General features: G+C 41.4%; 1 protein-coding gene across 2 annotated transcripts in view; it reads right to left on the bottom strand.

Moving 5' to 3' along the window:
- Window positions 1-13,347, bottom strand: part of EIF2B3 (eukaryotic translation initiation factor 2B subunit gamma) — a 102,281-nt gene that overhangs the window by 50,101 nt on the left and 38,833 nt on the right. Inside the window, exon 6 of one of the 2 annotated variants that reach the window (XM_055725017.1) lies at window positions 1,793-1,882. The exons of the other annotated variant lie outside the window; for it this stretch is intronic. Within the exon in view, the coding sequence (XP_055580992.1) occupies window positions 1,793-1,882 (90 nt within the window). The remainder of the gene's footprint in view (window positions 1-1,792; window positions 1,883-13,347) is intronic. 2 annotated transcript variants of the gene reach the window in all.

A 13,347-nucleotide genomic window follows, 5' to 3' on the forward strand; every position in this document is an offset into this window, starting at 1 on the left:
GCTATCGAGTCTTAAGAAATGCTGTCTAGCTGCTGTAATTATGTATTTATCATGGAAGTGTCACAGAAAAGCAGCACCAGCTTCCAAAAATAGCGAAGACAGAGAATGACCTCTCTATAGAAAATAATAATAAAAAAATAATCTACAAAACCAACTGTAGTCAGTTTGGCCATTACTTTAAAAAAGTCAGTAGATTTCTTCTAGGGGAACCTGGGGGCAACTGGAGGAGTTCAGAGCAGGATTTCATTCTGCTGGCTTTGGTTAATACAAGGTAAAATTTCACCACTGACAAAGCCAAAGATCTCACCAGTTTCAATGGAAACAGCATAAAGCCTTGAAATCTGAAGTTACTACTATTTATGCTTAGAGGCTTCATTGTGTCATGCACTGTGGCACGTCTGACAAAGATTGTCCTTGTCCCACAAACCTAATGATCTAAATTCAAAACAGCACGAAATACCAAGGAGAAAGAACTGAAATGTGTGAAATGTCTAATATTCTGGAAATGTCTAATCCCAGCAAAACAGGGCTAGGATTTCAAGAAATAAGTCCTACATGCTGTATTATGACAAAAGAAAGGTGTAAACTGCTTCATGCTACCACAGGAAATACAAGAAGTCCAAACTGTCACCAACTTTCTAAAATACACTGAATAAGTGGCTTATTTCAGATTAAAGCATCTGCTGCTCCTGAAGCTTTCTTACCTTTCAGACATGTTCCCATACACAAATGGGAACTAAAATGACTTGCACAATGCCCCCACGTGCCAGTCAAAGTATCGGATAAGCTTTGTTCTTATGCATGGTAAGAAATTGCCCTGGGGGTTAACACAGATTTTCCACTTAATTTTAACTTACTCACAGAACCTTATTCTGGAAGAGCTCCTTCAATCATGTATCCAGCTGCATCACCAGATTTGTATATGGTCCAGACTAACACAAATCCCTCCCCCTTCAATGTTTTTTCACATGTCAGTTAATCTGCTAATAAAAAGTCCTACGAACACTACACTTAGTCCCCTTTTTCTCTCATCTCACTTAAAAGGGGAGAAAAACTCTTGAGAACTCAGTGAGCACTCAATATATGTAATGGCTACGAGAGAACTAAAAAAAGTCTAGGAACAGGACATCTTTCCAAAACTGAACTACTTACTGTGAGGGGAGTTGTTCATTTGTTTGTTTTTTAAAGATAAACAGGGTTTTTTTTCATCTGTTTCATGAAATATTATAGCTAAGATCTTTCTCCACTTCCATAAATGGATGTTTTTCTTACTCTCAGTGGGTGGTCTCAGAGTTTTGACAGAGGAACATCACAAGCTAAAAACATAGGATGCTACAGAGATAGCCCACCTGCAGTGATGGTGGATGTGAAGGGGGAGAGAAAAGGTGATTGCAAAGGCCAAAACAGACTGTGGTGGGGAAAATCAAAGGTCAGAAATGTATTCACAGCCCTAACAATGGGGGAGCCCTGGTGAAATGAACAGCCAAAAAACACAGATACATTCAGAAAAAAAGGGATGCAGAAAAGAGGCAAAAATTTTAGCTTTCACTTATCCTGTTATTAGATATTTCCATTCTTTTTTTTTAATTTAAAAAAGGTCTGAATAAGAAACTCACCATAATGCTTGGCATTCCTTTTAGAGTAGTTAAAGCATTTTGAAAACTGGTTTCTTTCACATTTCTGTTTCACACTAGCCAATTTAATGAAACAAATCTTCCTTTAAAAGCTCTGGTATGAACCATATGTCTATGCAAACTCCTGCTACTACCATATGTATTGCTTGGTTTCTTACTTGTTTTCTACAAGGAAGTCTACCACATATTTCTTCAGACAGTAGAGATGAGCATCCATCAGCCCTGTTCTGATGTGCATTCTGGGGTGCCTGTAAAAGAAAAAAAACAAAAAGAAAAATCATGGAGCTTAGCTTTGTGTGGCCATTTACAAGAGTTTGACTTTGCAATTAAAGCAGTGGATAGTGAAAACTATGCAAAGGCAGATCTGTTCCTTTCCATCAACTGCTGGATTAACAGAGAACAGTGCAGGCTGCCATTATTGGACTGTGTCTATAAACTTACACCTGCTGGCCCTGGGCTGATTTGCTGCGAAAGAAAACACCTCCTCCAAGGAGTCATTACTCCTGCTACATCTTCTTATGTAAGTGGAAATTGCACATTACTGGGCAGGAAGCCAAAGTAATGGGCCCAGAGTGCTAAAAGTTACAGTGGGTAATGTCAGGGTACAATAATTCAAAGCTGCTGGCTAAGTGCCTGCCTTAATATGCAAGGCTGTGCATGTTCTGCTAGCAAACACAACAACGCTACTGTATTTTTTCCAACACTTCCTAGAGGGTAATAGGGGAAGGAGATGGGGTCTGCTCACCTTTTCTACACCACACATTACAAATGAATGCCAAAGCTCAATTACAAAGTGTTTGCCTATCCAGCCCAGTAAGGTGGAAAAGACCAGTGAAATTCCCGCTCATCATTAGCCAAACAATGGCAAACAGGGAATTCTTCACTTTCAGACCAGTGGCAGGTTAATATTTCAGAAATTCAGAAACCTTCAATAGCTTCAATATTTTAAGAACAAAGTTTTAAATCATAAAAACTCATTGATTACTTCTATTACTTCTCTTTATGCATTCCCTGCTCTTAGTGGAAACCCTTTTTGGAACCTTTCTCAAAGTAGCTAGTTATTTTATGCCAATATTACTTTCCCTTCCACGCACCTGTAGCCTCATTTGAGTGTGTTCTGGCTGCCTGAACAGTCACCACCAGGTCTCAGGGCAGAAAAGCCACAAGAATATTTTGCTTGCAAATTAAAAAAGGCAAAACACAATGGTCAGGGAATACACTGGGCTGTTCAAGAAATCTGTAACTGTACTCACAGTCCAGAGGCTTTGTAAGGAGAGAAATTTTAATTCACACCTGAAATTGTCTCCATTTTCATTTTTCCTTCCTTGATGCCTGGATTTCGTAATGAAGTTTGAATGAACATATCTCACCAGTATATTCCATCCAACTTTTGTTCGCCTACCTCAGAACATGCTAGTCAGATGGTTGTGATCATGATCACTTTTACTATTTAGTGAGCTCAGCAGAGGGATCACTCACAACTAGGGCACACATCTCTCCCCCTGCCCCCCCATACTAGCACACCAAATATTTGGCAACACCAAAGGAGACTATCAGGTGTTCTAGTAAGCCATTTTCCAGTGTATTTCTCAAATAATGCATTGAACTACCAGAGTACTTAAATCTTAACATTTTATAATTTCAGTGGCATTTCTCAAGCATGCCATTCAATGCAAGTTAAGCATATTATTAACTTTAAAGAAATTCTTTAAGTCCCACTTGCAAAGGAAAGCTCCTATAATAGTAGTACAACACTCTGCAGTAAAGTATGTGGTACTAAAAAATGATATATGCACTTTCAGTAGATTACTTCATTAACAAAACATGAGCTCACCTAGCAATGCTCCAGTACTGATGTTATCAGTGGCCCAGATGTTGCTGTGGAAGTCAGCCCAAATAGCAATGTTCCTTATGCAAAGAGGATAGGGAATCCACTAATTTTAATGAGGTCTTGCAGTTGGAAGTCAGCAGACTCCCTCCTGCTCTGCATCCTGGGGATGGTTTCCACATTTTGTGTATTTATGAAGGAGAATTTTCATATCTACTCTTGAGAAAAAGGGCTCCCTTGTATTTATATAATGAATATAACAGTTTATTGAAATGGGTGAGAGACAAATGGAAAGAAATAGAGCAGGAAGGAAAGCTGGGAAAATGAACAAAACAATGTAACAAAGCACGAAATATAAAAAAATACAAATGGATGCAACATGGGAAGGAGAGGGAAAAACAGGAGGAAAAAAACCCCAATTCTTAACTTGAAGATGACAAATAGGACACAGTTTCTTTAGTGCCAGAATGCCAAGTTCTCTCTCTATTCAAGATCTGTCACACCCCTCCTTAAACACAAGGCCGGGAAGGCTGCAAGGACTAGACGTCAAGTAGAAGAGTGTAAAACAGGAACTCCTCAATAAATGCTGGTTCTGTTGCCAGTGTCTGTGCAGCTTTCACACATACAGTCTCCCCACCTGCAAACTGGAATAACACTATTTAGCTACACCGCAGGACACTGAGGATTTGTGGGCTGAAGTTTGTGTCTGCACGCAAGTATTGTACCAAGTTTTTCTGTAGCTAAGCAACTTTGTAAGAAAGTTATACAAAATCAGTGCAAGTGGACAGGCAGTAGCACAGTGCTATCCTAGCTGCAGCTCCATCACACACACAAAACCGCCCCACCCCCCCAAAAAAACCCCAGCCAGACAAGATGTACCGAAATGCCACTCCGAGTTAGCTTTCAATGTAGAATATACTAACAATAACAGAACATCATGCTGGACAAGAGGGAGGTCCCACAATGAAAATCCTCTGAAATACAGACCACCTAAGTGATTTGCAACAGAATAGTCCCATAGATTAATATTATAATCACAGCTTCAAAGGTCAAACAGGCAAGTTTGGGCACATGCATAAACAAAGCTTCGATTTCTGTAAACCAGATTTAAGGGGAGAATAGCCACACTAAACCAGACTGATAAGAGCACTCTATCATAGCAAGCCACTAAAGATGATGCTAATTTTCATTGACTACTGCTTAAAACAGTTATCTTCAGGTAAAAGCAAAGGAGCCAAATAATCTAACAGATAACAGCAAACTCCATCACCATTTCAAATGAGCATCTGGTTACTAATATCGAAAGCCACACTCTCTTCTCATGCCTCTGATCTCCCACTCCATCAGTTAATCTTTACAACATATGAAAAATAAGCCTGTTGCAAGGAACAGCTGATACAGAGAATCAAATAACAAACAATGCATTTGCTGAGAGCTGATGCACCTAGACTTATCACTCTGAGGAAGATAATACAGAAGGCTTTCAATAATATCATCAAAGCAAGGGAGAAGGTACTAGAAGGGGCTGGCTGCAGATGGTTGTGTTAATGAATGCCGGGTTGGGTGGTTTATCAAAAGAAAAAGACTGGATATGTATCTGAGAGGGTCACCATTGAGATGAAAGTTTAACAGCCATTGTTGGAGCTTTTTAATGAGCAAGGACTGTCAAATGTGAACCCTCTAAGAATCATACCAATTACTAAATGAACTTCGGTTCAATCTAGCAAATGTAATCAAGCACAAGTCATTAAAATACATGGTAAAACTCCTATTGGTGCTGCCACTATAGTGTCTATTATTGTCTGTGCTCCCATGTAAGGGAGGGGGCTGCTCCCAGTTGTAAACTCCGTGTGTTATGTTAAGTGATGGGAAATTTTAGCCCTAATGATGAGGCACGGAGGGCTCCCTGGCAGAAAGTCGACAATGAGAAGGCTCAGAGAGATCTGTGGAGAAGTCAGGGAAAGATCAGCAATTAAAAGACCAATTTCAAAGAATGCAATTTAATGTGTAAAATTAGCTTTTATTAGCACATAATTCCACAAAATCCTGACTCGGGATGAGAGTGCATAAAGGTCTGCCAGAGTCCTTAGAAAGGTCCGTGCCCGTAATTCCTGACAGGCCATTGTGAAATAATAAGCAGTACTAACAGGATTGATGCATGCCTCGTACATGGCAATGCTTTGTAAGTGGAGCCCAGAGCTTTTCTCTCCCTGATAACCTCTCTCAGGATTTCCTCCCTCAGGGAAATCAACCACTGATACAGCAAACTTCCCTTGTTTAAAGGCAAAAAAGACGACAATTGTTTCAACTGTAAACTAATTAAGAGAGGTTACCACCAAGAGCTGGAGGTTCAAACCAGCCCTGCACTCCCACTGACAGTGTGATAATGCCAGGCCGGGGTCAAAATCATAAATCTGAAGGGAGCACACACAATGCTTAAAGCCAAAAAGCCTCTCTACTAAGCATGGGATATTGCCACATTAACCTCACCACCTCACAAATAAACTAGCTGAGAAAGAGAAATCCCATAGCCTCTTTCCCTTTAACTTCACACAGCTGTTGACGGAAAATATGAAGGTCTTTAAATAAACTCAGGGACCTGGGGCTGTCCATGTTCTAATGCTAATCTGAGCAATGACACAATAAAAGTCCAATCATATCTGCTATTAACCTGGCTCCTGAACAGATATCCGAATTACATCCACTGTGGGCTTATGGGGTGTTAGTTCATCTTCCTCCCTATCCCTCCAAAATAAGTAAATAAATAACAGAACGCTAAGTGCAAACTATGCATTCCATGCTCATTTCTTTCCTAATTAATTGCATATAGCTCACATAGTCCATGTAGCCAAGCAGTCTTCCGCATTCTTCCTATCCCCCAAACTACAAACTGTATTCTGGTGTGACGAGTGTGCCATCCAGTTCAAACACACGGTGCTGACCCCTGACCGTGTGCATGGAGGTGATGCTCTCGTGTGGATACAAAGCCAGTGTACAGATCAACACGAAGAGAAGTCTTACAGCAAAAGCTGCCAGATCACCTTTAATGTCTCAAGCATTCCTACTTTTAAGGGGGGGGGAAGGCGGGGGGGCGGGAAATAATCCCTAAATCGCATTGCTCATTTACGGGACAGCTCTTGGCTGTGAACTCGCTACTAATAAAAGACCACTGTTACATTGGCTCTTCAAAAATCCCGGACACCTTATGACCTTAATATTTTTATTTTTATTTTTTTTTTAAACACAGTACTTTTGGCCAAAAAGCTCCCCAAGCACTTAGCCAAATGAATGTCCCCACTGTATCCCAGGGCTCCTTTGCCCACCAGTGAAATGCTGCCACCTCCGGGCTGAACGGCCGCGGCTGTAGCAGCGCTGGCCGGGCCCCCCCAGCCCCCGCCCCCTCCCGCCGCCCGGGCGGTAAGGTGGCGGGGTGGGGGGGCTGCGTGTGCTGGGCGATGCTGCTTCCCGGGTGGAAACGGCTGGTTCGGTTCTGGCTACGAGGCACACCTCGGTGATGGGCGAGCTGGAGTGGAGAGAGGCACAGGGAGGCAATCACCCAAGATTTCAAGCCGGCCCTGACCCCCCTTTCCAGCTCGGAGGCACCCCTCACTCCTTCCCTTCCTCCAGTTCTGTAACAACCTTCTTTTCAAAGACGTCATTTGGTCCCTGGAGCGCCTGGCACGGGAGGACACGGCAGGTTCGCAGCTTGAATCAGCTGCCCACCGGCAGCTCTGGTAGCCACACACCCCCCCACCCTCCTGGCTGCTGCTTCCCCAGGCTGCAGCAGGAATGGGAAGTACTTTCCAAATGAAAATGTTTTATTGATCTAGTGACCCAAGTTGCTTGAAAGCCTTCCGAATAATAAATATTTTTCATTCAAAACCTTCATCGCATGCCATTTTTCTTTGTTGTATTATATTATTAATATACCCATGAGACTACAATACAAACTATGAACCTACTTCTAACAAAAACATGCTGAAAACTTTTTGGTAAAGGAACCAACTTTCATTGAAAGCCAAAGATTAAATCATTTTCTCTAGTATAAAAAGTATAGGTTAGCAGTCAGAACTCAGGATTAATATTTGTTCAAGGCCAGAAATGGTTTACAATAAGCCAGTGAGACCTCCCGTAGCAAGAGTCGTTATCTTGGCATCAACACGGTGCTTCAACATTAACACCTCTCCTGACTTTGACACTGAACAGCGAGGGTGCCAGTGGCTGCGCAGCCCACTTATCCCATGACCTTCTATAAAATGTTTTTCTTTGCCCTGTTTCAGCTTCCCCATAGGAAAACAAGAGCAGCAGTGACTCCTCACCCACCCCAAGCTGGAGGAGCGCTCCCATGTCGCTGGATGCACATGCATCCCCTGGGAGCACACCAGACACAGCTGCTGGGGAAAGCATTTCCCTAAACGTGGTTCTAAGGGTCTTCTCTACCGTACTGAGTGCTAACAGCTGTAGGAAATAACACAGGGGCTGGGCTCCCCACAATGCCCCTGCCCCTCTTCTCCTTCCCTGTCACTGGAAAAACAGAGTTCATGCAAATATGTTATACTAGACACTTTGATACTAGATTCAAGTTTGCTAGAATACCACAATTGCTATGTAGAAACTGAGAAGGCAAAAGAGAGAGACGAAAATGATAATAAGTCTGGAGCTCAGTGTGAACAGAAGAGAATACGCTGTGAAGGAGGGCGGGGACTGCCAGAGACATTATTAATAGGTTTTACCCTTGAGCTCTGGCAGCTACTTGTTCTATACACAGAGGAAAAGGATTAATCAAGCCTTGCACGTAAAGGTTCTTTCTATGGTCTGCCAAAATATTTAAAGCAGTATATACAAAGTGTAAGCCTTATTATTATACACATTCAATGTAATCATCTTATGCTACAGTTAAGGCCAGGATGACAATAAAGTAGATTATTGTGCACTATAACCAATTCAATTCCAACACAACGGACATGGCTTAGTCATTTGGTTCAGATCTGGTATTTGAGCTTCTTTTTCTCATGCTGGGCTAAACTATGATTTAAAAGATTTAATCAAGCTTTGGGAAATGCTTTCTTTGCTAAAGAAGGAGAAAGAACTAAAAAGTCTGCACCTGGAAACCCTAATCATTTCCGATTTTCAGCTCATTTTGCTTCCTGCTTCGTGAAAACTCACCTTAGTAAATAATTGTTCCCTAAAATCACCAGGGCTGAAAGGATGACAATATATGAGGAACAAATTTTAAGCAAACAATTGAGGCTGGAGGATTGTCCAGAGGCTACTGAAGAACAGCAGCTCCCGCTGATCCCTCCTACACCAGTTCCCAAAGGGCTACGCAGTAGACATATGATATATTTTCTTAAATCAAATAATTACAGTAAATGCATGGGAAACAGTGAAACTGAATACTAGGTCAAAGCTGCAGGTCACTAGCAATATATAGCTTAAACACAGCAAGGCTGCCACAATTTCTTTATGTCACTGGCTTAGACTCAGGCAAACAAAACTGTACTTGGCAGTGTGACTGGCTGATCGCAGCCTGGCTCGATGAGGCTCCAAAGACCTTCTGCACCTCCCAAGTGAGGTGGGTTTTATTCAGAATCTATGATCTGCAAAATCTGGGAATTCAAGGTAACGGCATACCTTTGGACTACTAAACCACACAGGCAAAAACAAATCCTCCATACCCCAACTTTAAACTGCAAGTAAAAGCAGAAGTGGAAAAAACAAAGTCAAAATAATCATTGTGTTTCCCTTTCACTTTACAGGGCCCAGAAGTACAACAAACTGGAACTGTCACACATACCTTTGGGTTTCCTGTTGTGAGCAGCCTTCCAGGTACCTCATGAAAATCACCTACTTCTGTACCACCAGTTTATTAAAATGAAAAATATCTCTTTAAGCCTGTTACTGTGGATAGGCCATACCTGATCACTCACTTGCCTTTGCTAGGATCTTCGCCGGACAAGCAAATGGGCTCTTATGACAGAAGGTGCATGTACGTGAGCCTTTCTTTAGAAGATATTGGCATTCAAAACAGTTACGTTTCATGGGAACGAATAACAACCTGACAAGAGTCTGGTAGAAGGTCATCAAGGTTAGAAGGAAGGAGAGGGAGAGAGATGAGTAATACGTGTGTGTTAAGACAAGGCAGCATCTGGCTCCCCCCAGCACCTACAGTCTAGAAAGCAAGACGACATGCGCTTTGAATCCAAAGATGGGAAAAATTCAGGTGTAATGGTTTAAATTACCAAACCCTACCCAAATCCAGCCCATGTAGGATGCCTTCCACAGTAGGTCTGACAATGCTCGTTTCCTTCATCTACTCTAAGTGAATTATACTCGGCTCCTGCTCCTCGAGGGTCTGTAGCTTCCTCAGCTGATGCTTTGACCTGTTTCCTTTTGATTTCCATCCCTGGAACATACTGCTTCTGCCTCACTTTTGATTCATAATAAACTTTTACAGTTGTATCTCTTCACATCTCAAGTAGACTGAAACCTGAACATTTTAGCATTTGGCAACATAATAACCACACTTCACCCTGATGAGATCCCAACAACCGCAAGCATCAAATATTTAATCAGATAATGAAAACAGCTTTATCTCAGGCAGAAAATAAAGTGGGCAAAGAACCTGGCACTGCTGCCACTGCAGTGGGAGCCTGGCTGTGACTGCCAGCACACAGGCTGCTCCGTATCTTGGCAATGTTGACTGGGTACATGGAAGAAAGATAAATTTTAGGGGAAACTACACTAAGGTATGAGCAGTCAGACTTGACGAATCCTGCCTCCCTACAGAAAAAACAGAGGGGTTTCCCTAACTTGGCCACACTGAAGTTATGACTCAGCCCATGTATTCAGATACATCCTCAGAAGCATGCTAGCCTGGATCTAAAGCAACATCAGCCTTGAGCCATGAGATTTCAGAACAGGGGATTTCAGCCCTGTCAGGGCTCGGGACATCATCAGCATTAGACTCAGCCCAATTCTGCAGTGAAAAGATACCCCAAGTAACAGGAACATCACACAAGAAATAGAGAGATACTTGTGTTCTTTTCTAGTTTAAAATAACCTATACTGTTTCATTTATCAGCTATCATTTTGATGGTATCAAATAAGAACTTCATTAAAACAAAGCCTTAAAATTAGAACATGTAGCATTCTTTTTGCACAGTGACAGCAGAATTTAAAACTAAGAAATAAAGTCCGACTGGAGCCACTTTGCAGACATATCTTGTCTTTTCAACCCCAAAGAACACTATGATTAATTCTTTTAATAGCTAACTGGCATTTTACAAAATACATTAGAAACACCATGGGATGATGAACATAAGTATCAGGGGGAAAAAAAAACAAACCAGGAAAAAAGGCAAGACACAGAAAAATCCATCGTTACCACAAGAGTAGCTTAGCATCCACCCAAAGTCCCAATCTGTGTTGTTTTTTTTTAAAACAAGTAATTACAGTGGTTACAACCACACCGTATTAGTTTCTGGTTAGACCAGATTACTCATGATTTAAAATTTCCAGATTTGTTAATAGTTATAACAGAAGTTGCTGCTTCATATTACTATAAGAAACTGAGCTTACACCTAAAATGCTTTCAGGAGGATGCTAAAGTTGGAGCACTACAGAATTAAGCCCAACCGAACAAAAATCTACACTGTACTGAGGATAGAGCTGGACTTCCAGATCTTTCTCCATCTTCCACCCACTACTAGGGTCTAAATAACAGCTTAAGGTTGGGCCAGAGGGAATTTCCCTCCTTTTGATCAGTGATAATATGGCAATTAGAATACTGCAGAGAACAGAAGACAATCCTGGCAGATTCAACGCAGTGAGATGGTACTTAGCAGTAGGTTTAACTTCCTTCCCTGGGATGGTTACTGCTGACTGAGAAACTTCACAGAAACAAGAGTCTTGCTCTGCACAGCCCAGCACCTGCTAACTCTCTTAATACAGTACGTAGGAGCTGCCTTTATAATAAGCAGGAGTCTGATCATTTAAAAAAAAACCAAAACAAAACAACCCAAACCCCTCCATGTTCCTGAATGCAAAGCTGCCCAGACACTGCTCCTCTGCGTACTTTTAAAATTTAAATACTAATCTTTTGATTTTGGGGGTTTTTTTGGCTGCAGTTACAAAGTTGAGATTTTGGCCAAAATTATATTGCCGTGATAAGGAGACATCAGCACACTACTTGTCTGGAGACGATGTGGCTTCAGCAATGAAATAAATAGGAGAAATGTCAGTAGCCTAGACTGCAGTGGTCCCTAATAGCAAAAGCAGTAGTAGAGAACCATCCTCCCCACTGTTCACAAGCTGAAACTGAAAAGCAAGAGAGAAGACAGCGACTGACCCTTCTGTTGCTTATGCCACCTGGGGTAGCAAGTGAAACCTCACAGCCCAGAAGCAATGAACTGGCTATGGCAAGTAACAGAGTTCAGATGCCTCCATAATTTGCTCTTAGAACAGCTCTCTACAAAGACCAGAATGGCAACAAATCCAATCCTCTTCCCTGACAAGGCTAAACCCATGGTAGGACAATTTCTCATCTAAAAACACTTTGCTTAACAGAAAGAAAAAGAAAATGGGTAGTGGATGACCTGAAGATTATAATTTACAGTTTTACGGCAACCTCAAATACTATTAAAACAAAACAACTTCTATTCCCTTCTTGCTTGGAAGAGAGTGGGACTATTCCGTCTGTGGTTGTGGACTGTTTCAGTATTATCCAACTGCATAAACGAAACTAGTGTCAAAATTAAGTTTTAAATGGCTTGAGGTTTATAGGAATTAAAGAAGGAAAAATTAAATTTGAAACTCTGCTTGTTTACTAGCACTAATTAAATATGCCAGATTTCTGGGCAAGCTTCCTAGCCTGTGGCTACTACGTTACTGGCTTGTAAAACAGTCAACAAGTACACGAGTACAAAGCACAAATACAATAACAGAGATTTCGTGTACAGTCCTGCCCTTAGTTTATACAGAAAAAAATGTATTAGAAACCATCTGTAACTATAAAGACCTGTGCTAACCCTCTAGACTATATTAGTAATATTAAAAAGTGCCAAGTCTACAATGGTCGCTTTTGCAGAGAATAGTTAAAAAAAAAAAAAAATAAATCAGAGAGAGGTAAGAAGCAATAAGCACAACCAAAACGAACAGGAAGCTTTAAAAGACTAGTTTACTTCTAGAAGTCCCATGCTTCTGGGCTCTGCTCTCAAAATAATTTGCTAATAAACAAAAGGGAATTTTTGCACTTCAACAGAAGAACTGAGTCTGATTATTCACACCACGGAAGCCGCACTCCTCACAAATAGTAGATTTTTAGTGTATTTGAATTCACTAGAAAATAGGTTTATTCTGAAGAGCTGGAATTCCATATTTAGTGGGAGCAAGGGCTATATCCATAACAGTAAAGTCCATTTAGACTTCCAACTTTTAGGACAGGTAGCATCTTTGCATTCCATGTTTCAAAGGAACCAGCACAATGAGCTCATAGTCTATCAGGAAGCTACAAACCAACGAAAAAGAACAAACTAAAGCCAACCTCAGATAAAAGGAGCCTCTGGAGACTGCTCATCTCAGCACAAAGGTGAAATAACACAGAATAAAATGCCGTGGTACCAGCATCATTGCCAGGTATGTAGGGGCAGGAGAAGGAGGGACAGTAAGATTCCATGGCCTAAATGCTGTTCTTTGCACATCCTTCTTTCAGGTGAATCTCCTGATTTACATGCTGTGGCTAAAGCAGCCATCTCTGCAAAAGTGGCAAGCAACTCTTAATGAAGAAACACTTGAAGACAATCTGCTGCCTTGACAGCTTTAAATTGAAAAGCCTTTCACAGCAACACAAATTAATGCGCGTTACCACTGTACAGTAGCCTTGCT

This window comes from Falco cherrug, chromosome 12 (assembly GCF_023634085.1).
Source record: "Falco cherrug isolate bFalChe1 chromosome 12, bFalChe1.pri, whole genome shotgun sequence".
In the NCBI taxonomy this organism is placed as follows: domain Eukaryota; kingdom Metazoa; phylum Chordata; class Aves; order Falconiformes; family Falconidae; genus Falco; species Falco cherrug.